This window comes from Pseudophryne corroboree, chromosome 4, assembly GCF_028390025.1.
Source record: "Pseudophryne corroboree isolate aPseCor3 chromosome 4, aPseCor3.hap2, whole genome shotgun sequence".
Lineage (NCBI taxonomy): Eukaryota > Metazoa > Chordata > Amphibia > Anura > Myobatrachidae > Pseudophryne > Pseudophryne corroboree.
In genome coordinates, this window is record NC_086447.1 from 328,024,934 (window position 1) to 328,049,831 (window position 24,898).

Below are 24,898 nucleotides of genomic sequence, written 5' to 3' on the forward strand. Positions count from 1 at the left end.
ATGTGTCCTGACAAGCAGTATAGAAGCTATAGATAATAAGAAAAGTATATATTTTATTGTACATATCAGTACAGACCGGTGTAACTGTGACCATGTGTCCTGACAAGCAGTATAGAAGCTATAGAAAAGTATATATATTATTGTATATATCAGTACAGAGCGATGTAACTGTGATCCATGTGTCCTGACAAGCAGTATAGAAGCTATAAAAAAGTATATATATTATTGTATATATCAGTACAGAGCGATGTAACTGTGACACATGTCCTGACAAGCAGTATAGAAGCTATAGAAAATAAGAAAAGTATATATATATATTATTGTATATATCAGTACAGAGCGGTGTATTTGTGACCATGTGTCCTGACAAGCAGTATAGAAGCAATAGAAAAGTATATATAATATTACTGTATATCAGTACAGAGCGGTGTAACTGTGACCCATGTGTCCTGACAAGCAGTATAGAAGCTATAGAAGAGTATATATATTATTGTATATATCAGTACAGAGCGGTGTAACTGTGACCCATGTGTCCTGACAAGCAGTATAGAAGCTATAGAAAAGTATATATATTATTGTATATATCAGTACAGAGCGGTGTAACTGTGACACGTGTGTCCTGACAAGCAGTATAGAAGCTATAGAAAATAAGAAAATTATATATATTATTGTACATATCAGTACAGAGCGGTGTAACTGTGACCATGTGTCCTGACAAGCAGTACAGAAGCTATAGAAAATTATATATATTATTGTATATATCAGTACAGAGCGGTGTTACTGTGACCCATGTGTCCTGACAAGCAGTATAGAAGCTATAGAAAAGTATATATATTATTGTACATATCAGTACAGAGCGGTGTAACTGTGACCATGTGTCCAGACAAGCAGTATAGAAGCTATAGAAAATTATATATGTTATTGTATATATCAGTACAGAGTGGTGTAACTGTGACACGTGTCCTGACAAGCATTATAGAAGCTATAGAAAAGTATATATATTATTGTATATATCAGTACAGAGCGGTGTAACTGTGACACGTGTCCTGACAAGCATTATAGAAGCTATAGAAAAGTATATATATTATTGTATATATCAGTACAGAGCGGTGTAACTGTGACCATGTGTCCTGACAAGCAGTATAGAGGCTATAGAAAAGTATATATATTATTGTACATATCAGTACAGAGCGGTGTAACTGTGACCCATGTGTCCTGACAAGCAGTATAGAAGCTATAGAAAAGTATATATAATGTTACTGTATATCAGTACAGAGCGGTGTAACTGTGACCCATGTGTCCTGACAAACAGTATAGACGCTATAGAAGAGTATATATATTATTGTATATATCAGTACAGAGCAGTGTAACTGGGACACGTGTCCTGACAAGCAGTATAGAAGCTATAGAAAATAAGAAAAGTATATATATTATTGTATATATCAGTACAGAGCGGTGTAACTGTGACCCATGTGTCCTGACAAGCAGTATAGAAGCTATAGAAAAGTATATATTATTGTATATATCAGTACAGAGCGGTGTAACTGTGACCCATGTGTGTCCTGACAAGCAGTATAGAAGCTATAGAAAAGTATATATATATTATTGTATATATCAGTACAGAGCGGTGTAACTGTGACCCATGTGTCCTGACAAGCAGTATAGAAGCTATATAAAAGTATATATATTATTGTATATATCAGTACAGAGCGATGTAACTGTGACACGTGTCCTGACAAGCAGTATAGAAGCTATAGAAAATAAGAAAAGTATATATATATATTATTGTATATATCAGTACAGAGCGGTGTAACTGTGACCCATGTGTGTCCTGACAAGCAGTATAGAAGCTATAGAAAAGTATATACTGGTGGTCCCCAGTCCCCACAATGCAGCACACTGATCAGATATTTGCAGCACACTGAGCACAGATATGGAGCGTTTTCAGGCAGAGAACGTAGATATTTTCAGCACACTGAGCACAGATTATTTGCAGCACACTGAGCACAGATATTTTCAGCACACTGAGCACAGATTACGGAGCTTTTCAGGGAGAGAACGCAGCCACGTCCTCTCTGTTCAATCTCCAAAGCACGAGTGAAAATGGCGGCGACGCGCGGCTCCTTATATAGAATACGAATCTCGCGAGAATCCGACAGCGGGATGATGACGTTCGGGCGCGTTCTGGTTAACCGAGCAAGGCGGGAAGATCCGAGGCTGCCTCAGAACTGTGTAAAATAGGTGAAGTTCGGGGGGGTTCGGATCCCAGGGAACCGAACCCGCTCATCTCTAATTTGAATAGTACTGTATTTGCTACCATACAGAACCTTTAGCATAGAAATTAAAAACATTTCAAATATATTTTTATATATGACTTGATCTGTAAATAGAACCCTACATTTTAATTAGAGACGAGCGGGTTCGGTTCCCTGAGAACCGAACCCCCCCTTCCCCCAACTTCACTATCCGAGCATGGATCTGAGCCCGGTTCAGGTTTTCCCGCCTGACTCGGAAACCAGAACGAGGCAAAACATCATCCCGCAGATGGATTCCTGCGGGTTATGGATTCCATATAAGGAGACGCGCGTCGCCGCCATTTTCACGTCATTTTCACTCCAGCATTGGAGAGTGTAGTGAGAGGACGTGTCTCAGTCCTCAGTGTCTGTGCGAGAGGGAAAATGGGGTGGCAATTCCAGTGCTGCTCAGTCCAGTGTAGTGTCTTATGCTGCATCAGTCCAGACACAGTGGTGGTGTCCTCCGCTGCCATACAGGTGTATGTCCAGTGTAGCTGTATAAGTCCAGTGCAGTGGTGCTGTGTTGTCCTGCATCAGTACAGTGGTAGTGTCTTGTGCTGCATCAGTCCAGTCACAGTGGTGGTGTCCTCTGCTGCCATATGTCCAGTGCTGCTATATAAGTCCAGTCCAGTGGTGCTGTGTTGTGCTGCATCAGTCCAGTGGTGGTGTCTTGTGCTGCATCAGTCCAGTCACAGTGGTGGTGTCCTCTGCTGCCATATGTCCAGTCTAGTGGTATCATCCCTGTGCTGCTGTATAAGTCCAGTAGTACTGCTGTATATGTCCAGTGATACTGCCGTATATGTTCAGTGGTAGTGCCGTACAAGTCCAGTGATACTGCCGTATAAATCCAGTCCAGTGGTACTGCCGTATATTTGTAAAATGGTTTGTCAGTTCCGCACTAGCTGTGCACTATAAAGCCACATTTAAATATAGACAAATCTGAAAATAACCAATATAAATGGTGCTAATAGCCAAATTTTTAAATAGCACTTTACTTATTGGTGGTGCTCCCAAAATACTTTTGTAGATTAACTACACATATATGGAAAAAGAAAAGACAAAAGAAATCCTTTTTGGGAGCACTCTTATTTGAAAATAATAATAATCAATCAAAACAATATACAATGAGATGATGTGATAATGAATAATCTAAAACTTAGCATTTATTCTGTTCCCTTAAAATATCGACCTATACGGTCCAAAATAATTAGAATCTCTATCTTAATTTCTAAATAAGAGATGGGAGGGTGAAATATAGATTAAAATAGTGAGAGTGAGCAGCATAGAACTGCTCCACCAATGTTTCTCAAATGGAAATGTAGGTGATCATCTTGGTGATATCCACAGTGCCTGGTATTCCTAAGTAGTCCCCCTTCAAAGTACTAGCCAGGTCTATCCTATCAGCTTCCGAGATAGAAGATCGGGCTACTTTCAGGATAGTACGACCTTGAATAGTAAAGATGATATATGAAGGAAGAAAGGACCCACTTCTGCTGTCTGTACTCTGCCTGCTACACGTCACTGGATAAATTGGCCCCAGGCTTTTCCAGATGAGAGAGTGTTGGAAAAGAGAGCCATCGCCAGTCTTAAAATGGAGTATATTGAGTATCAAATATTCTTCTTCCACTTTAAATATAAGACAGAAGAAAGAAAGAGACACTTCTGCTTTCTGTTGTGACAGCAAAATGTACGCTGAAAAGGGCAGAACCCTTGCCAGCACTGCTGTCAGCCAGATGAGAGAGTAATGAAAAGAGGTACAGCTCAAATAGAATGTGGGGATAATCAATAATGTGTAACTTGATTGAATTAATTCATTCAAAAGACATATCAATTTCATATATAACTGATCACCTCTAAATTACCTAAACGAGTATGCACAAGAACAGTAGAAATTGGGCTGATTTTTATGAACAGGGAACCAGATGGGGTTCACACACTTTGGTTGAATTATATCCTAAGTATTAATCAATCAGCATACAATGGTAATTCCAATGAAATATTCAGACAGAAGTGGCAAAATCTGTGGAGATAGACAAGATCATAATCACCTAGAACACATTGAATAATGAATCATTACTGACAGAAAGACCCTGGTCTTTCACATAGAAATATTAAAATGAAACAATGTTGCAGAAAAATTCTCAAGCAGTAAATCTGCAGAATCAATTCAAAGATTCATTTGGTTAGTATACTAAACCTATAACAATTCAGCAATAAAGTGATCACAAATGTAAATCATTAATTATGCTCATTAAATAGCACAGTGCTGCAGAAGGTATATCATCAAACCTTATTATACTAATTAGTTCCAACAATTATTATCCTTTGCTAGCACAGAAGATAAAACAATGTTGTGGAAAAAAATCAGTAAATCTGCAGAATCAATTCAAAGATTCATTGGTTAGTATATTAAACCTATATCAGTTCAGCAGTAAGGTGACCACATATATATGCAATAAAGTGATCACAACTGTAAATCATTAATTATGCTCATTAAACCTTATTATACTAATTAGTTCCAACAATTATTGTCCTTTGCTAGCACAGAAGATAAGACAATGTTGTGGAAAAAGAATCCTCAAGCAGTAAATCTGCAGAGTCAATTCAAAGATTCATTGGTTAGTATATTAAACCTATATCAGTTCAGCAATAAAGTGACCACATATATGTAGAAAATGTGCAACATATATATCAAATATAGCAATGTACCTCATTATTGATTTAAATATGCAACATATATATCAAATATAGCAATGCACCTCTTTATTAATTTCGTTTTGTTGCATTATGTGAGAACAGCAGGAAAATAATCTAGACTAAAAAGGGTGCTAGATATGTGTGTTGATACATTTGAATATTAATCCTGCAAAGAGATATGGATATATATAAATATATATATATAAATATATATATATATATATATATATATATATATATATAAATCCCTACTAGTAGTCCTCAAATATTAGCGTGCACGCTAATATTTGAGGACTACTAGTAGGGATTTATATATATCCATATCCCTTTGCAGGATTAATATTCAAATGTATCAACACACATATCTAGCACCCTTTTTAGTCTAGATTATTTTCCTGCTGTCCTCACATAATGCAACAAAACGAAATTAATAAAGAGGTGCATTGCTATATTTGATATATATGTTGCATATTTAAATCAATAATGAGGTACATTGCTATATTTGATATATATGTTGCACATTTTCTACATATATGTGGTCACCTTATTGATGAACTGATATAGGTTTAATATACTAACCAATGAATCTTTGAATTGACTCTGCAGATTTACTGCTTGCGGATTCTTTTTCCACAACATTGTCTTATCTTCTGTGCTAGCAAAGGACAATAATTGTTGGAACTAATTAGTATAATAAGGTTTGATGATATACCTTCTGCAGCACTGTGCTATTTAATGAGCATAATTAATGATTTACAGTTGTGATCACTTTATTGCATATACATATGTGGTCACCTTACTGCTGAACTGATATAGGTTTAATATACTTACCAATGAATCTTTGAAATTATTCTGCAGATTTACTGATTTTTTCCCACAACATTGTCTTATCTTCTGTGCTAGCAAAGGATAATAATTGTTGGAACTAATTAGTATAATAAGATCTGATGATATACCTTCTGCAGCACTGTGCTATTTAATGAGCATAATTAATGATTTACATTTGTGATCACTTTATTGCTGAATTGTTATAGGTTTAGTATACTAACCAAATGAATCTTTGAATTGATTCTGCAGATTTACTGCTTGAGAATTTTTCTGCAACATTGTTTCATTTTAATATTTCTATGTGAGAGACCAGGGTCTTTCTGTCAGTAATGATTCATTATTCAATGTGTTCTAGGTGATTATGATCTTGTCTATCTCCACAGATTTTGCCACTTCTGTCTAAATATTTCATTGGAATTACCATTGTATGCTGATTGATTAATACTTAGGATATAATTCAACCAAAGTGTGTGAACCCCATCTGGTTCCCTGTTCATAAAAATCAGCCCAATTTCTACTGTTCTTGTGCATACTCGTTTAGGTAATTTAGAGGTGATCAGTTATATATGAAATTGGGATGTCTTTTGAATGAATTAATTCAATCAAGTTACACATTATTGATTATCCCCACATTCTATTTGAGCTGTACCTCTTCTCATCACTCTCTCATCTGGCTGACAGCAGTGCTGGCAAGGGTTCTGCCCTTTTCAGCGTACATTTTGCTGTCACAACAGAAAGCAGAAGTGTCTCTTTCTTTCTATTGTCTTATATTTAAAGTGGAAGAAGAATATTTGATACTCAATATACTCCATTTTAAGACTGGTGATGGCTCTCTTTTCCAACACTCTCTCATCTGGAAAAGCCTGGGGCCAATTTATCCAGTGACGTGTAGCAGGCAGAGTACAGACAGCAGAAGTGGGTTCTTTCTTCCTTCATATATCATCTTTACTATTCAAGGTCGTACTATCCTGAAAGTAGCCCGATCTTCTATCTCGGAAGCTGATAGGATACACCTGGCTAGTACTTTGAAGGGGGACTACTTAGGAATACCAGGCACTGTGGATATCACCAAGATGATCACCTACATTTCCATTTGAGAAACATTGGTGGAGCAGTTCTATGCTGCTCACTCTCACTATTTTAATCTATATTTCACCCTCCCATCTCTTATTTAGAAATTAAGATAGAGATTCTAATTATTTTGGACCGTATAGGTCGATATTTTAAGGGAACAGAATAAATGTTAAGTTTTAGATTATTCATTATCACATCATCTCATTGTATATTGTTTTGATTGATTATTATTATTTTCAAATAAGAGTGCTCCCAAAAAGGATTTATTTTGTCTTTTGTTTTTCCATATATGTGTAGTACTGCCGTATATATTCAGTGATACTGCCGTATAAATCCAGTCCAGTGATACTGCCGTATATGTCCAGTGGTACTGCCATATAAATCCAGTGATACTGCCATATATATATCTAATGGTACTGCCATATAATTCCACTGATATTGCCGTATATATGTCCAGTGGTACTGCCGTATAAATCCAGTGGTACTGCCGTATAAATCCAGTCCAGTGGTACTGCCATATAAGTCCAGTGGTACTGCCGTATAAGTTTAGTGATTCTGCTGTGTAAGTCCAGTCCAGTGATACTGCCATATAAATCCAGTGATATTGCAGTATAAGTCCAGTGGTACTGCCGTATAAGTCCAGTGGTACTGCCGTATAAGTCCAGTGATACTGCCATATAATTCCAGTGATACTGCCATATAATTCCAGTGGTACTGCTGTATAAATCCAGTCCAGTGGTACTGCAGTATAAGTCCAGTGGTACTGCCGTATAAATCCAGTCCAGTGGTACTGCCGTATAAGTCCAATAATACTGCCATATAATTCCAGTGATACTGCCATATAAGTCCAGTGATACGGTCCTGTGCTGTAAATTATTTACTCCATTTAAAAGGTGTTATTAATAGTTAATCCAAATAATTTTTACAGGGTTTGCCCTGTGTGGTGTAGGGATACGCTGTCCTGTGCCACATATTGTGTTATATAACTCCAGAAAAATAATGGAGAACAAAAATTTGGAGGATAAAATAGGGAAAGATCAAAACCACTTCCTACTAGTGCTGAAGCTGCTGCCACTAGTCATGACATAGACGATGAAATGCCATCAACGTTGTCTGCCAAGGCCAATGCCCAATGTGATAGTAGAGGGCATGTAAAATACAAAAAGCCAAAGTTCAGCAAAGAGACCCAAAAAAAATAATTTAAATGGTCTGAGGAGAAACATAAACTAGCCAATATGCCACTTACGACACAGAGTGGCAAGGAACGGCTAAGGCCCTGGCCTATGTTCAAGACTAGTGGTTCAGCTTCACATGATGATAGAAGCCCTCATCCATCCGCTAGAAAAATAATGAGTTAAGCTGGAAAAAGCACAGCAAAGAACTGTGCATTCTAAGATGGTATCACAAATCCCCAAGGAGAGTCCAAGTGTGTCGGCGGTTGCGATGCCTGACCTTCCCAACACTGGATGGGAAGAGGTGGCTCCTTCCACCATTTGCACGCCCTCTACAAGTGCTGGAAGTAGCACCCACAGTCCAGTTTCTGATATTCAAATTGAAGATGTCACTGTTGAAGTACTCCAGGATGAGGATACGGGTTATGCTGGCACTGAGGAGGAAGTTGACGATGAGGATTCTTACGGTGATGTGGTTTGTTTAAATCAGGCACCGGGGGAGACAGTTGTTGTCCGTGGGATGAAGAAGCCCATTGTGATGCCTTGGCAAAATACCAAAAAAGCAACCTCTTCAGTGTGGAATTATTTCTCCACAAATCCGGACAACAGGTATCAAGCCGTGTGTTGCCTCTGTCAATCTGTAATAAGTGTTGCCTCTGTCAATCTGTAATAATGTTAACCACCTAGGAACATCCTCTTTTATACGTCACCTGCTGCGCATTTATCAGAAGTCATTGTCAAGTTCAGAAACTTTGGGTAAGAGCGTAAGCAGTCCACTGAAACCTAAATCCCTTCTTCCTCTTGTACCCAAGCTCCTGCAAGCCACACCACCAACTCCCTCAACGTCAACTTCCTCCTCAGTCAGGAATGTCAGTAGTCCTGCAGGCCATGTCACTGGAAAGACTGAGGAGTCCTCTCCTAACCGGGATTCCTCCAGAGGATCCTTGAGTGGTACGACTACTGCTGCTGCTGTTGCTGGGAGTCAATCGTCATCCCAGAGGGGAAGTCGGAAGACCACTTGTCCCACTTACACTAAGTAATTGACTGTCCAACAGTCCTTTGCAAAGAAGATGAAATATGACAGCAGTCATCCTGTTGCAAAGTGGATAACGGAGGCCTTGACAGCTATGTTGGTGTTAGACGTGCATCCGGTATCCACCATAAGTTCAGTGGGACTCAGAGAATTGATGGAGGTAGTGTGTCCCCGGTACCAAATCCCATCTAGATTCCACTTCACTAGGCAGGCGATACTGAGAATGTACAGACATGAGAAAAAAGTGTCCTCAGCGTCATAAAAAATGCAGTTGTACCCACTGTCCACTTAACCACGGACATGTGGACAAGTGGAACAGGGCAGACTAAGGACTATATGACTAACAGCCTACTGGGTAGATGTATTGCCTCCCGCAGTAACAACAGCAGCGGCACCAGTAGCAGCATCTCGCAAACGCCAATTCATTCCTAGGCAGGCTACGCTATGTATCACCGCTTTCCATAAGAGGCACACCACTGACAACTTCTTATGGAAACTGAGGGACATCACTGCACTGAGGGCTTACCCCACTTAGACTCTTCTGGGGATTTGCGATATTGGGTAATGCCACCAATATTGTGCGTGCATTACATCTGGGAAAATTCCAGCACATCCCATGTTTTGCACATACAATTAATTTGGTGGTGCAGAATTTTTTGAAAAATGACAGGGGCGTGCAGGAGATGCTGTCGGTGGCCTGAAAAATTGCAGGCCACTTTCAGCCACTGCGTGCCGAAGACTGGAGCACCAGCAAACACTTCTGAACCTGCCCTGCAATCACCTGAAGCAAGAGGTGGTAACGAGGTGGAATTCAACACTCTATATCAGTGTTTTTCAACCACTGTGCCGTGGCACACTAGTGTGCCCTGAGCAGTCTCCAGGTGTGCTGCCATAGAAGCAGTGCCAGGCCCGTCAGTCTTTTGCCGCTACTGAGGCCCTGGAATGATCAATACTGGGGGGTTTAGTGGTTGCAGAGCTAGTTCTAATTTTGTCCTGGGCAGTGTTGGGCTCTTCTGGCTTTCTCAGATGTGGCTCAGGCGTTACCTGTGGAGAAGCTGCGTCATGACATCCTAGGACACGCAACTGCACTATGCATCACCATTATATATGAATGTGCCTTGGCAATATTTAAATCTTGTTAAGTTTGCTGCGAGTTGTAAAAGGTTTAAAATCTCTGTTCTATATGCTTCAGAGGATGGAGGAGCAGCAAAAGGCCATTCAAGCCTATATATCCACCTACGATAGAGGCAAAGGAGGGGGAATGCACCTGACTCAAGCGCAGTGGAGAATGATTTCCATCTTGTGCAAGGCTCTCCAACCTTTCAAACTTGCCACACGTGAAGTCAGTTCATACACTGCCAGCTTGAGTCAGGTCATTCCCCTCATCAGGCTTTTGCAGAAGCAGCTGGAGAAATTGAAGGAGGTGCTAATATGGAGCGATTCCGCTAAGTATGTGGGACTTGTGGATGGAGCCCTTCATTTCCTTTTCCAGGATTCAAGGGTGGTCGATCTGTTGAAATCAGAGTACTACATTTTGGCCACCGTGCTCGATCCTAGGATTAAAGCCTAAGTTGTATCTCTCTTTCTGGCAGACACAAGTCTGCAGAGGTGCAAAGACCTGCTTGTGAGTAAATTGTCAACTCAAGCTGAACGTGACCCATCAACAGCTCCTCCTTCAATTTCTCCCGCCACTGGGGCTGCAAGGAAAAGGATAAGATTCCCTAGCCCACCCGCTGGCGGTGATGCAGGGCAGTCAGGAGCGAGTGCCAACATCTGGTTCGGACAGAAGGACCTGCCAATAATTACTGAAATGTCTACTGTCACTGAATATGATTCTGTCACCATTGAAAGAATGATGGAGGATTATATGAGTGACAGCATCCAAGTAGGCATGTCAGGCAGTCTGTATGTATACTGGCAGGAAAAAGAGGCACTTTGGATGCCCTTGCAGAAACTGGCTTTATTTTACATAAGTTGCCTCCCCCTCCAGTGTGTTCTCCGAAAGAGTGTTTAGTGCAGCCAGTAACCTTGTCAGCGATCGGCGTAGGAGGTTACTTCCACAAAATGTGGAGAAGATGATGTTCATCAAAATGAATTATAAATTCCTCCGGGAAGACCTTTACCAGAAATTGCCTCCAGAAAGTACACAGGGACCTGTGATGGTGGATTCCAGTGGGGACGAATTAATACTCTGTGAGGAGGAGGATGTACACCCTGAAAGGGGTGAGGAATCGGAGGATGAGGATGAGGTCGAAATCTTGCCTCTGTAGAGCCAGTTTGTGCAAGGAGAAATTGATTGTTTCTTTTTTGGTGGGGGGATTGATTGCTTCTTTTTTTGTGGGGGCCCAAACAAGCCAATCATTTCAGCCACAGCTGTGTGGCAGACCCTGTCGCTGAAATTATTGGTTTGTTAAAGTGTGCATTTCCTGCGTGGGAGGGCCCAAGGACAATTCCATCTTGCACCTCTTTTTCTTCTTTGCATCATGTGCTGTTTGGGGACTAGTTTTTTAAAGTGCCATCCTGTTTGACACTGCCGTACAAGTCCAGGGGTACTGCCGTATAAGTCCAGTCCAGATGCTGTCTTGTGCTGCATTAGTCCAGTGGTGGTGTCTTGTGCTGTATATTATTTACTCCAAATAAAAGGGTTATATACATTACTTATATTATTCAAATAATTTTTACAGGGATTGCCCTGTGTGGTGTAGGGGTACGCTCGCCTGTGCTGCATATTATTATAATAGCTCCAAATAAAAGGGTTATTATTATCCAAATGAATTTTACAGGCTTTGCTGTGTGAGTGTGGTTTAGGGGTACGCTCTCCTGTGCCACCAATATTGTGCTTGTATTACATCTTGGCAAATTCCAGCACATCCCATGTTGTTTGTGCCGCACACTTGAGTCGCCTGGCTTAGTCATACAGTTACCTCATTGCACCTCTTTTTCTTCTTTGCATCATGTGCTGTTTGGGGCCTATTTTTTAAATCTGCCATCCTGTCTGACATTGCAGTGCCACTCCTAGATGAGTCAGGTGTTTGTGCCGCACACTTGTGTCGCTTAGCTTAGTCATACAGCCACCTCAGTGCAACTTTTTGGCATAAAAATAATATTGTGAGGTGTGGGGTGTTCAGAATAGATTGAAAATGAGTGGAAATGAATGTTATTTAGGTTAATAATAGCGCAGGATAAAAATTACCCCCAAATTCTGTGATTTTAGCTTTTTTTATGTTTTTTTCAAAAATCATCCAGATCCAAAACCAAAACACAAAAGGGTGGTTTTGGCAAATCCAATCCAGATCCAAAACACGAGCATGGTACCAGAACCAAAACCAAAACACAAAACACGAAAAGTGCCCGCCGCACAGCTCTAATTTTAATATTATTATTTTTAATTACAATGCAACAATTATATAGTGCACATGTATTCCACTTTGCTTCACAGAGAATATTCCCCAAAAACTAATATTTAGATTTTTAACCATGACATAGTCCAGGACTTAATACAAATACATGGTCGAGTTACATTATTATGACCACCTCCTACATTTGACATTGGAAGCATATAGTCCAGTGATGGAATTTGTGTGTGGTGGGCCCACGTGCAAAAATATATTTGGGTACCCCTCCTCCACCCCAACACAAGTTCACAATATGTTACATGGCAATGGGTGACAGAGAGAGGCAGAAGGTGACAGAGTAAGGCAGGGGAAGTCAGAGGTTGACATAGAGAGGCAGAGGGTTAAAACGGAAGGCAAGTGGAGGCAGTGGGTGACAGGGAGAGGCAGTGAGTGACACGGAGAGGGTTACAGGGAGATTGTGGTTGACGGAGAGTCAGAGGGTGACAGGGGTCAAGCACAATATCCTGCGAGGTATGGAGAATAGGGGACATGTACCTTGGTGGGGTCAGGAACACAGCAGCCTCTACTCTATCCTCTGCCCCTTGTACTTTCATCAGTTTAGCAATTGGTCATGCAGACTCTGACAGTCCCAGTTACACTGGGTGTGAGCTGTATTTACTTCAGGACTCCCATATCAGTCCGGCACAGACAAGGTCAGCCCTGCCTACCTAAGATAAGGGGCAGGTCCCCCAGGCTGTGGTGCCCACCCTGCTCTCTGCACTGTGCCATTCATCCCACATTGCTCAAAATGATCTGTTGGGGGGGAGCTGGGGATAACTCATTGAAGGTCTGGGCAGCAGTGGGCCCTTAGTCCTCAGGGGCCCCAGTGCAATGCCCCTGCTGCACCAATGGTAATTTAACCCCTGGCATGGCCTATGAAGTACATCATGTGTCATGCACTGGCTTGGTGGGAATATAAGGTGTGATATAGGCCATCTGCACACATATCACTCATTGCTGTCATGGATGAAGGGTGAATTATAGGAGTGGCAAAAAGGAATGATTATCGTTTTTTGGGCCAAAGGTGGCCATTTTTCTGAAACACAGCAGTTTGTGACCTGTTTGTATGCTGCTTTGGTGAAGGTGTGTCATGACAAATGGCACCATAGCGATTAAACAACGTGGAAACTGTGGAACACCACATGCCATTGATGTGAGAGGTGAATGTTGGCCACCACAAGTAGGTATGAATTTAGCTGCACCCAGCACACTGGTCACTGCCCCTTGGGTTGGTTCTGAGCATGATAGTATAATCAGCAAGCTGGGTCTGGTAATGGAGAAGAAATGACAAAGCCAAACGGATATAGCAGTAGTAAGGTCAGGTACAAACCAAGGTCATGACTGTGTCAAGAGTACACTCAGGAGAGAGGTCAGGAACAAGGCCAGTCATACACAGAAAGCATTAAATTAATGGTCTGAAATACTGAAGACTAGGAGTGTGAAGACTAATTCTCTGGTAACTTCCTGTACTCAGAGTGAAAGTAAAGATGCTGCATAATAGAAAAACCCATCTTCAGTGATCACATGACTGAAGGTTAACGCAGCAAGAAGCGATCCGCTTTCCCTTTTCCTATAGGAAGACAATATGTACTAGAGCAGATTTGGGCAAAACGTCTCTTATGATCAAACGTTCAACCATGGACACTCAACCAATCGACTGTGGTGAACGTTTAGTAGCAGCTGCAGCCAATGAGAATCAGGCTGATTTTTATTAGCTTGCTTCTACGATGCTGTGGCTGGTTGAAGCCACATCTAGCTGAAGCTTTTCCATGCCCCTATTGTTTGGGTGCGCTTCTGAGGGATGTAACAATATCTCTACTTAGTAGATAGCAAGAGATTTTCAGACACTCCTGTACTAGAGCCTCAAGCAGAAAATGGAGACATTCACTTAGAGTCAGCAAACCTAAGTCCCAGGAGACAGCAGCATCTGGCTGGGTAAGTCCTGTTGTGTCTGACACAATATCAGACTATCAGAAACACTTACTTTATGAGGTCAGGAACACACTGAATATTTGTTATTTGAGATGTGAATGGTGAAGCCACAGATGCCTCCTGCTCAGACAGCGATATTCCAGCATGTGCCATTTTTAAAGCCTAGAATACAAAATAAGATTGATATATTATTTCTTAAAAAATTAATTTGTATTTGAGAGATTCAGGGTGTGATTTAGAGTCGCATCCAATTAAGTCACATTTGCAGCTGCATTATGTGCTCAGAAATAACTATGGATCTCTGCCTGTATTCAGAGTGGGCTGCATGTATGTTGCCGCACCAGTCCCACCCATCCACTTATGAATGTAGCCGTCATGACCAGGGGTGTATTAAGAGAGGAGGTGTCCTGTGTGCAGTCTCTAACAGGGGCCAGCTCCTCTCTCTTGCAGGCAACTGGACAGCATAGTCAATGTCACGGTACCAGCCACTAGTAGGCTCATGGGGATCCGGTCTTTAGGTCGACAGCACTGAGATCAGCGCTCATTAGGTTGACCACTATTGGTCGACATGAATTAGGTGGACACGGTCTATAGGTTGACATGGTCACTAGATGTGACATTGCAAACGATACATCGGAAGTGCATACACACTGGGGGTCATTCCGAGTTGATCGTAGCCCTGCAAAGTTTTGCAGGGCTACGATCATGACAATAGACATGCGGGGGGATGCCCAGCACAGGGCTATCCCGCCCTGCATGTCAATGCCCCCCGCAGAAGTGCTAAAGCATCGCACAGCGGCGATGCTTTAGCGTGCTGGCCGGGAGCTACTCGTCGCTCCCCGGCCCGCAGTGGCTGCGTGTGACGTCACGCAGCCACTGCGGCCCGCCCCCGCACGGTACGGCCACACCTGCGTTGGCTGGACCGCGCCCACGAAACGGTGGCCAAACACTGCCGTTTGCCTCCCCCCGCCCAGCGACCTCGTAGCTCTGCGCAGTTCTGACCCGATTGCTGTGCTGCGATAAACTGCAGCATGTGATCGGGTCATTATGACCCCCTCTGTACGATGTATTGGCTATGACCACATCCGCTCATATCCCAGAGCATGCAGGGCAGTCACATATATTTTGCTCTCAAGTGCAGAACAAAAGATATGTGACATCGTATACGAGCCGCGGGACCGCACATCGTATATGAGGTCACCAGTACACACTGTCCGATGGTACCGATATACTGTACGGGCTGGCACTCTATGGCATCTCTACATTACAAATTAATCGATCACGTCCCCCCAATGACAAGAGGGGGAGACCGTAATAAAAGTCTGCTTCAATTAGAGGCGAGATGGATCTTTGAACTGAACACTGTGGCCCCAGCTGGGCTTAATGAAAACCTGTCCTTGCTTTGCTTCCTTTAAGCATCTGAAAACTGTAGGACTCGGTTCTAATATATCTAGTACCTATGGTGACTGCTATTATCAGTCTAGATGTTCTCTTATGAATGCTGCAATGATCTAATAAGTTTCAAGTGTTTTTTTCAGTGGACATACCCTATTATTGCTGCTTCATTGGATGGCATTTCTTGCACATTAGTTTAACAGTATATTACAGCTTTGACTGCAGTTGATGCTTTTATTTCTCTTATGTGATATTTGAAAATTGATGACAGTAATGTTGAGATTTGCTATTGTTTAGTATCATGCAAGAGCAGTTCCTTATTTCAAATCATCCTTGCAGTGAGGGTAACTGGTTTCATGTTTCAGTGTGTCTGTAATGTTTATGTGTGCTTGTTGTAGTATTAGCCAGCATCGTTTTCATCTGTAGTAACAAACAGCCCCGTTTGTTTAGGTGAAGGTTCACCATAGTAACAGGCTCCGCCCCCCCATTGCGCCACCGCCAGGGCTGCTTGTGACGTCATCCAGCCCGTTCCCGGAAGTGCGGGAGTTGCTGGGACCACTTTTCATTCACTGGTGTTATTTAAGGAAAGAGGTTTATTGTATTTGTATCCTGACTAAAAAAGGTGTTAATAAAAACAACTGAAACGTTGACTGACATCTAGCGTTTGTAGTTGTATTTATTGAAAAATCCTTGGAGTGCCGCCCATTCTGTGCTGCTATATTTGTATATATAAATGGGAAAGCCCTCACTGACTGACTGACTGACTCATCACTGAGGGCCTAATTCAGATCTGATCGCAGCAGCAAATTTTTTCTTTAATGGGCAAAACCAGGGGGCTAATTCTGAGTTGATCGCAGCAGCAAGTTTGTTAGCAATTGGTCAAAACCATGGGGGTAATTCCAAGTTGATCGCAGCAGGAATTTTGTTAGCAGTTGGGCAAAACCATGTGCACTGCAGGGGGGGCAGATATAACATGTGCAGAGAGAGTTAGATTTGGGTGTGGTGTGTTAAATCTGCAATCTAATTTGCAGTGTAGAAATAAAGTAGCCAGTATTTACCCTGCACAGAAACAAAATAACCCATCCAAATCTAACTCGTTCTGCACATGTTATATCTGCCTCCCCTGCAGTGCAGTACACTGTGGTTATCAAAAGAAAGATCTTGTAGTGGCCAAGAATAGGGCATTATCTACACTAAGGAAAAAGCTACTTAAACCTACGCAAAAAGAAAGACTCCATGAAAGACAGACTGGTATTTGTGCAACAATATCATCATCATAGTCCCTGAAATAAAAGGTACATCCAACAGATGTGGACTATTGTCAAACGTGACCCTGACCTTAAATTTGTTAAGAATAAGAAAATCCTTTCAAGCTACTCCAGGGACAAAATTCTGAAAGATCTGTTAGTCCGTAATGACATCTCTCGGTTACAAACACGGATAAGTTCAAAGTTTTTGCATCGTAAACCTGGCTGCTATCAATGTACCGGCTGCACGACTTGCAGCTACATGGAAGCAGGTAGTGATTTCTCACATCCACATACAATAGCACGTATCCCTATTTGACATGTGGTAACATGGAGCAGTAAATTTGTTATATACATTATTCGGTGTCCCTGCGGTTTGGTTTACGTAGGTAAAACCACTTGTATGTTTAAGGAACTAATGGCCACACATAGGATGGCCATCAGGCAGGCACTTGAGGACGGCAATCAAGAGCAACCTGTAGCAAGACATTTTAGAGTGAACAAACATAGTTTAGCCGCCTTACGCTACAAAATTATAGCTCACCCCCCCCCCCCCCGATATCAGAGGAGGAGACAGAGGTAAGTGGCTGCTACAAGTGGAAGCACGCTGGATTTATAAATTGAACACTATTTCTCCCTCTTGAATGAGTATATTTCATGGAACAGTTTTCTCTGAAAGAGACATTAGATCCTTGACATATACCACATAATTATGTACTAACATTTTAACATTAAAGTGATACATTTATTCTGTTGCCATTTATCATGTTGCAAGTTTGAGCCATTATGTTTATTATCATTTACAGGTGTACAGTTCTCTGTCACTAGTCATTATATTGTTTGTCCGTCCTGCCATGTTCTCTATAGTTTATGGGTATACCATGAATTATGGATAGTTCATTCCTGAGTATTCACTGCAGCACATCTCACATGAATTTGTGTGGTATGCTGAAGCGTTTCTGAATTCCTTTATCGACTCTATCATGGACATTGTCATGAAATTTTGGTGATGGTTTTTATGATTGATTGATTGATTGTTTGTTTGTTTGTTTGCTTGGTTGCACCAGGGGCGGGAGCAGCGTAGAGGATCGCGCGTCGCAAGTTTGTGACGTCACTCCCATCTGCACTTCACGTAGGGGGTACATCTATAAAGGTAAGATACGGTTTATGTATTCTTTATCCTGACGAAAGTTTTGAAAAATAAAACTGAAACGTTGATCTAGCGTGTTATGGGGCAGGTCACCTTATTACAATCCTGGGAGTGCTCTCTCTCTCTCTCTCTAGATATATATATATATATATACACACACACACACACACACACACACACACACACACACACACACACACACACACACACACACACACACAGAACTCTGCAAAAGTTGAAAAAATGCTGCACAGTAAGAATGCTATAAAAATAGAAGTGTTAATAGTTTGTTTTTATCAATTAACAAAATGCAAATTGAATGAGCAGAAGAGAAATCTAAATTAAATCAAAATTTGCTGTGACTACCTTCGAAACAGCATCATATCTTCTAGGTACACTTGCACACAGTTTTTGAAGAAAATCATCAGGGTAGTTGTTCCAAACATCTTGATTGTAGACTTGTTCAAATATTTCTGTTTCTTCATATACTCCCAGACAGACTTCTTGATGTTGAGATCAGTCCAGAGCCGTTGCTGACAGTTTTCTGCACTCCAGTTCTTATGTTTTTGTGCATACTTAAGTCACTTGGCCTTGTTTCCACTTAGAAAGTATAGCTTTATCAGGGACGTGCAGTCAGGGGAGGCAGTGCCTCCCCTGTCATAATGATTCAAATAATAAAAAGAAGATATTTATAGCACAGATTCTGTGATAAATTTCTTCTTTCATTATTTTAATAATTTCCCCTGTGGAAATGTTAGGCTGGGAGGCAGCGGGAGAGGTGCCTCCCGCACCTAACGTTAAAGTCCGGGCAGCGGGGGGCGGGGCGCAGCAATGGGCTGTGAAAGCCCATTGAAAAAGAATGGGGAAGCGGCACCACTACAGGTGCCTCAATGGCAGGGGCGTGCATTCAGCCCCGATGTCAGTCCCCCAAATGTGATTGGCCCAGCGGATCCAGCGCTGGATCCGCTGTTCAATCAGTAGCGAGCCCCCTTCCTGGCTGCAGCAGGCGCCGTGGGCTGTGTGGGCTGCAGCCAGCGCCGCTGACTGACACCAGAGGTCATAATTGACCCCTAGTCTGAGCGGCGCTACTATGGGAGAGACGTCATGAGTCATGACATCTCTCCCATAGTACAGCAGAGAGTAGCCGGCGGACGGAGATGGAGGCAGCGCTGCAGGAGCGGTAAGTGTGTGTGTGTGTGTGTGTATGTGTGTGTGTCTATTTTTTTTATGTGTTTGGGGCACTGGCACAGCTACAGGGGGCACAGCTAAGGGGGGGACAGCTACAGGGGCAGAAGTACAAGAGGCAGAAGTACAAGGGGCACAGCTACAGGGGCACAAGTACAAGGGGCACAAGTACAAGGGGCACAGCACCTGGGGGCACTGCAACTGGGGGCACATCTATAGAGGCACAACTACAGGGGGCACAGCTACAGGGGGCACAGCAACTGGGGGCACAACTACAGGGGGCACAGCAACTGTGGGCACTACTACAGGGGGCACAGCACTAGGGGGCACAGCTACAGGGGGCACAGCAACTGGGGGCACAACTACAAGGGGCACAGCAACTGTGGGCACAACTACAAGGGACACAGCTACAGGGGGCACAGCGACTGGGGGCACAACTACAAGGGGCACAGCTACAGGGGGCACAGCTGCAAGGGGCACAATTACAGGGGTCACAGCTACTGGGGGCACAGCTACTGGGGGCACAATTACAGGGGGCACAATTACAGGGGACACAGCCTCAAGGGGCACAGCTACTGGGGGCAAAGCTACAGGGGGCACAGCTACTGGGGGCACAGCTACAGGGGGCACAGCTACAGGGGGCACAACTACAGGGGGCACAGCTACAGGGGTCACAGCAACTGGGGGCACAATTACAGGGGTCACAACTACTGGGGGCACAGCCACAAGGGGCACTGCTACTGGGGGCACAGCACCTGGGCATACAGCTACAGGGGGCACAGCAACTGGGGGCACAACTAAAAGGGGCACAGCAACTGTAGGCACAACTACAAGGGGCACAGCTACAGGGGGCACAGCTGCAAGGGGCACAATTACAGGGGTCACAGCTACTGTGGGACACAGCTACTGGGGGCACAATTAAAGGGGGCACAACTACTGGGGGCACAGCCACAAGGGGCACTGCTACTGAGGGCACAGCTATAGGGGGCACAACTACAGGGGGCACAACTACAAGGGGCACAGCAACTGTGGGCACAACTACAAGGGGCACAGCGACTGGGGGCACAACTACAAGGGGCACATCTGCAAGGGGCACAATTACAGGGGTCACAGCTACTGGGGGCACAATTACAGGGGGCACAGCCACAAGGGGCACAGCTACTGGGGGCAAAGCTACAGGGGGCACAACTACAAGGGGCACAGCTACAGGGGGCACAGCTGCAAGGGGCACAATTACAGGGGTCACAGCTACTGGGGGCACAATTACAGGGGGCACAACTACTGGGGGCACAGCCACAAGGGGCACTGCTACTGGGGGCACAGCTACAGGGGTCACAGCAACTGGGGGAACAGCTACAGGGGTCACAACTACTGGGGGCACAGCCACAAGGGGGCACAGCTACTGGGGGCAAAGCTACAGGGGGCACAGCTACTGGGGGCAAAGCTACTCGGGGCACTGCTACTGGGGGCAAAGCTACAGGGGGCAAAGCTACAGGGGGCACAGCGACTGGGAGCACTACTACTGGGGGCACAGCGATGGGGCACAGCAACAGGGGGCACAACTACAGGGGGCACAACTACTCGGGGCACTGCTACAAGAAGCACAGCAAGGGGGCACAGCTATTGGGGGCAAAGCTACAGGGGGCACAGCTACAAGGGGCACAGCTACAGGGGTCACAACTACTGGGGGCACAGCCACAAGGGGCACAGCTACTGGGGGCAAAGCTACAGGGGGCACAGCTACAAGGGGCACAACTACAGGGGCCACAACTACTCGGGGCAAAGCTACAGGGGGCAAAGCTACTGGGGGCACAGCTAGAGTGGTCACAACTACTGGGGGCACAGCTACTGGGCTCACAACTATTGGGGGCGCCTGCTCCATCCTCCCAGCCAGCAGCAGCACTCTCCCCTGTCTGTGCTAACGTCTTCCCGCGCCAGCGAGTGCATAATATTCATTCATTTCTCTCTCTCTCTCTCTCTCTCTCTCTCTCTCTCTCTCTCTCTCTCTCTCTTCCTGTGGATTACTTTGTAAGTATAATTAAAATTTTTACAGGTACCCCAATTGGATTCTACTGGACAAGTGGACGTGATCGGCGTGGGATGTAGTTAAGTAATCTCTCTCTCATTTTTACAGGAACCACCTATTGGATTCTACATGGACAAGTGGACGTGACCGGTGTGGGATGTAGGTAAGTATGTGTGAGTGTGTAAGTGTGTTTTAATAAATTTTTACTATTACGGTGTGTGTGTTGTGTTTTTATTTGGGTATTTTTGTTTTTGTAGAACTACAGGTACCAGCAGGCCCGTTATTTCCCCGCATGCTGGTACATGAGGTTCTCCAAGTACCAGCAAGCGGGGGAGGATTGCTGGGCCTTGTAGTTCCACAACAAAAAATATATTCTTTTTTTACACACATGGCTATCAGCCTGGCACCCACCGCCCAGGGGTGCTGGGGACAGCCTCGGGCTTCACCCCTGGCCCTTGGGTGCCTGGAGGTGGGGACCCATTGATTTAAGGGGTCCCCACTCCTCCAGGGAACCCCGGCCAAGGGTGACTAGTTGGGGGGGTAATGCCACGCCGCAGGGACCTACATAAATGTGTCCCCCGGCTGTGGCATTATGTCCCTGGCTAGTGGAGCCCGGTGCTGGTTTTAAAAATACGGGGGACCCCTACATCTTTTGTCCCCCATATTTTTGGAACCAGGACCGGTCTAAGAGCCCGGTGCTGGTTGTCTAAATACGGGGAACCCCTGTCCAATTTTCCCCCAGTATTTAAACAACCAGGACCGGCTCAAAGAGCCCGAGGCTGGTTATACTAAGGAGGGGGGACCTCATGCATTTTTTTTTTACATTTTTTAACCCATTCAGACCCTTCTCCATTAAGTTAATGGAAGCCCTGGACAACAAAATTGCATTTGTATCCTCCTCCCACTCCCTTCCCAGTACCAAACACTAATTTTTTTTTCTTTCTATAAAAATGTACAATATATCACAAGTATGATGAGCAGGCAGGCAGCGGGCATTGGCGGCATCGGACTGAGAATCAAATTAGTGGCGGAGGGCTGGGTCAGTTGATGGTGGGCAAGTTTGTAAGCCATTGGCGGTGGCAGCGGGCATCGGCTCAGAGGCAGTAGCGGGCATCGGCTCGGCAGCGGTAGGGGTCATTGGCAGGATCCAGTGGACATTATGGCTGTAGTGCCTCACCAGCCACTGACCTCACCGCAAGCCACTGAGCTTTATTGCCGAAATTCTTCCAAGAAGACCATTTCTGGACAGACTTCTCCGAACAGTAAATGGGTGTATCTGGGTCCCACTGGTTTGTGCCATTTCTGAGTTGATGGCACTGTTGGACATCTTCCGATTTTGAAGGGAAGCAAGCATGATGTGTCGTTCATCTGATGAACTAAGTTTCTGTCCTCAACGTTGCCTGTTTCTTTGTGCTTCTTCAAAAGAGCTTGAACAGCGCATTTTGAAACCCCAGTCTGCTTTGAATTGTTTGCCCAGGAAAGACTTTGTTGATGCAGTACAACTACCATGTGTCCTCTTGTATGATTGGTTAAGCATACACCTACTATAAGCCTACAAAATCCCTGATTTTGTGCAAGTTTACCTAGAAGAATTTATGCTGTTTTGTAGGCAAAGGGTGGTCACACCAAATTTTCATTTGATTTAGATTTTTCTTCTGTACATTCACTTTGCATTTTGTTAATTGATGAAAATAAATTAATAACACTTCCACATCTGCCTAAAATGTTTGCACAGTAATATATATATATATATATATATATATATATATATATATATATATATAGTAACATAGTATCTAAGGTTGAAAAAAGACAATTGTCCATCGGGTTCAACCTATTTGTGGTCTCCTATGCACAATTATTTTGTATAAAATTTTGACTGAAGTTGCTGACTGCCGTTCCGATTAACCCCTCTTTTTTATAATAACCATAGTGCGTGACTATGCCCCGTAACCCTGGATATCCTTATCCATTAGGAATTTATCTAACCCATTCTTAAAGGTGTTGACTGAGTTGGCCATTACAACTCCCTCAGGCAGGGAATTCACGTATTGTCCTTACCGTAAAAAAGCCTTTACGCCGCAATGTCTGGAATCTCCTCTCCTCTAACCTGAGCGAGTGTCCACGAGTTCTCTGTGTTGATCTAACCAAAAACAGGTCCTGCGCAAGATCTGTATATTGTCCCCTTATATATTTGTAAATGTTGATCATGTCCCCTCTTAATCTCCTCTTTTCCAGTGTAAACATGCCTAGTCTTGCAAGCCTTTCCTCGTATTCCAGCGTCTCCATACCCTTAATTAGTTTGGTCGCCCGCCTTTGAACCTTTTCTAGCTCCAGGATATCCTTTTTGTAGTAAGGTGCCCAGAATTGTACACAGTATTCAAGGTGTGGCCTCACAAGTGATTTATATAACGGGAGTATAATACTATCGTCCCTAGCATCAATTCCCCGTTTTATGCATGCTAATATCTTATTAGCCTTCTTTGCTGCAGTCCTACTTTGGGTACTACTGCTTAGTTTGCTATCTATGAGGACACCTAAGTCCTTTTCCAGTACAGAATCCCCTAATTTTACCCCATTTAGTAGGTAGGTGTTATTTTTGTTCTTGTTACCACAGTGCGTTACCTTACACTTGTCTGTATTGAAGCGCATTCTCCATTTCGCTGCCCAAGCTTCTAATTTAACTAAGTCATTCTGAAGTGACTCAGCATCCCCCTCCGCATTTATAACTTTACCCAATTTGGTATCATCTGCAAAAATTGACACCATGCTCTCTAGACCTTCTGTTAGGTCGTTAATGAAAATATTGAACAATAGCGGTCCTAATACTGAGCCTTGCGGCACACCACTTAGCACTTCAGTCCAAGTTGAAAAAGATCCATTAACAACACAACGCGCTGCTCCCTATTATCTAACCAGTTTTTGACCCAAGTGCATATTGTGCTTCCTAGCCCTGATTCTTGTAGCTTGTAGATAAGTCTCATGTGTGGTACAGTATCGAACGCTTTGGCAAAATCTAAAAAGATTACATCCACCTCTTTACCCTGATCTAGGTTTGCGCTTAGTTGGTTTGACAGGATCTGTCCTTCATAAACCCATGTTGGTTCCTTTTAATGACCTTATTGACTTCAAGGAACTTCTGAATACTGGGGGTAATTCCAAGTTGATCGCAGCAGGAATTCTGTTAGCAATTGGGCAAAACCATGTGCACTGCAGGGGGGACAGATATAACGTGCAGAGAGAGATAGATTTGGGTGTGGCGAAATCAATCTGCAATCTAATTTGCAGTGTAAAAACCAATGGTGGGAACTTTCTGCCCTGCGGTTGACCGAAAGTGACCTCACCGCTGAGCAGAAAGTTCCCACCATTGGTTACAATGGAGCGCATAGGCGCTACATTGTAACACTGCCGTGTGCCGCCTGTCAGACAGTACAGGAGCACACAGCCGATCAGGAGGGTGCTACAACGTG

At 43.6% G+C, this 24,898-nt stretch overlaps 1 protein-coding gene across 1 annotated transcript in view; it reads right to left on the reverse strand.

Moving 5' to 3' along the window:
* The window catches only part of LOC134909484 (probable cation-transporting ATPase 13A4), a 240,195-nt gene that overhangs the window by 51,644 nt on the left and 163,653 nt on the right, over positions 1–24,898 (reverse strand). The window contains exon 23 of the mRNA XM_063916408.1: positions 14,478–14,587. Within this exon, the coding sequence (XP_063772478.1) occupies positions 14,478–14,587 (110 nt within the window). The remainder of the gene's footprint in view (positions 1–14,477; positions 14,588–24,898) is intronic.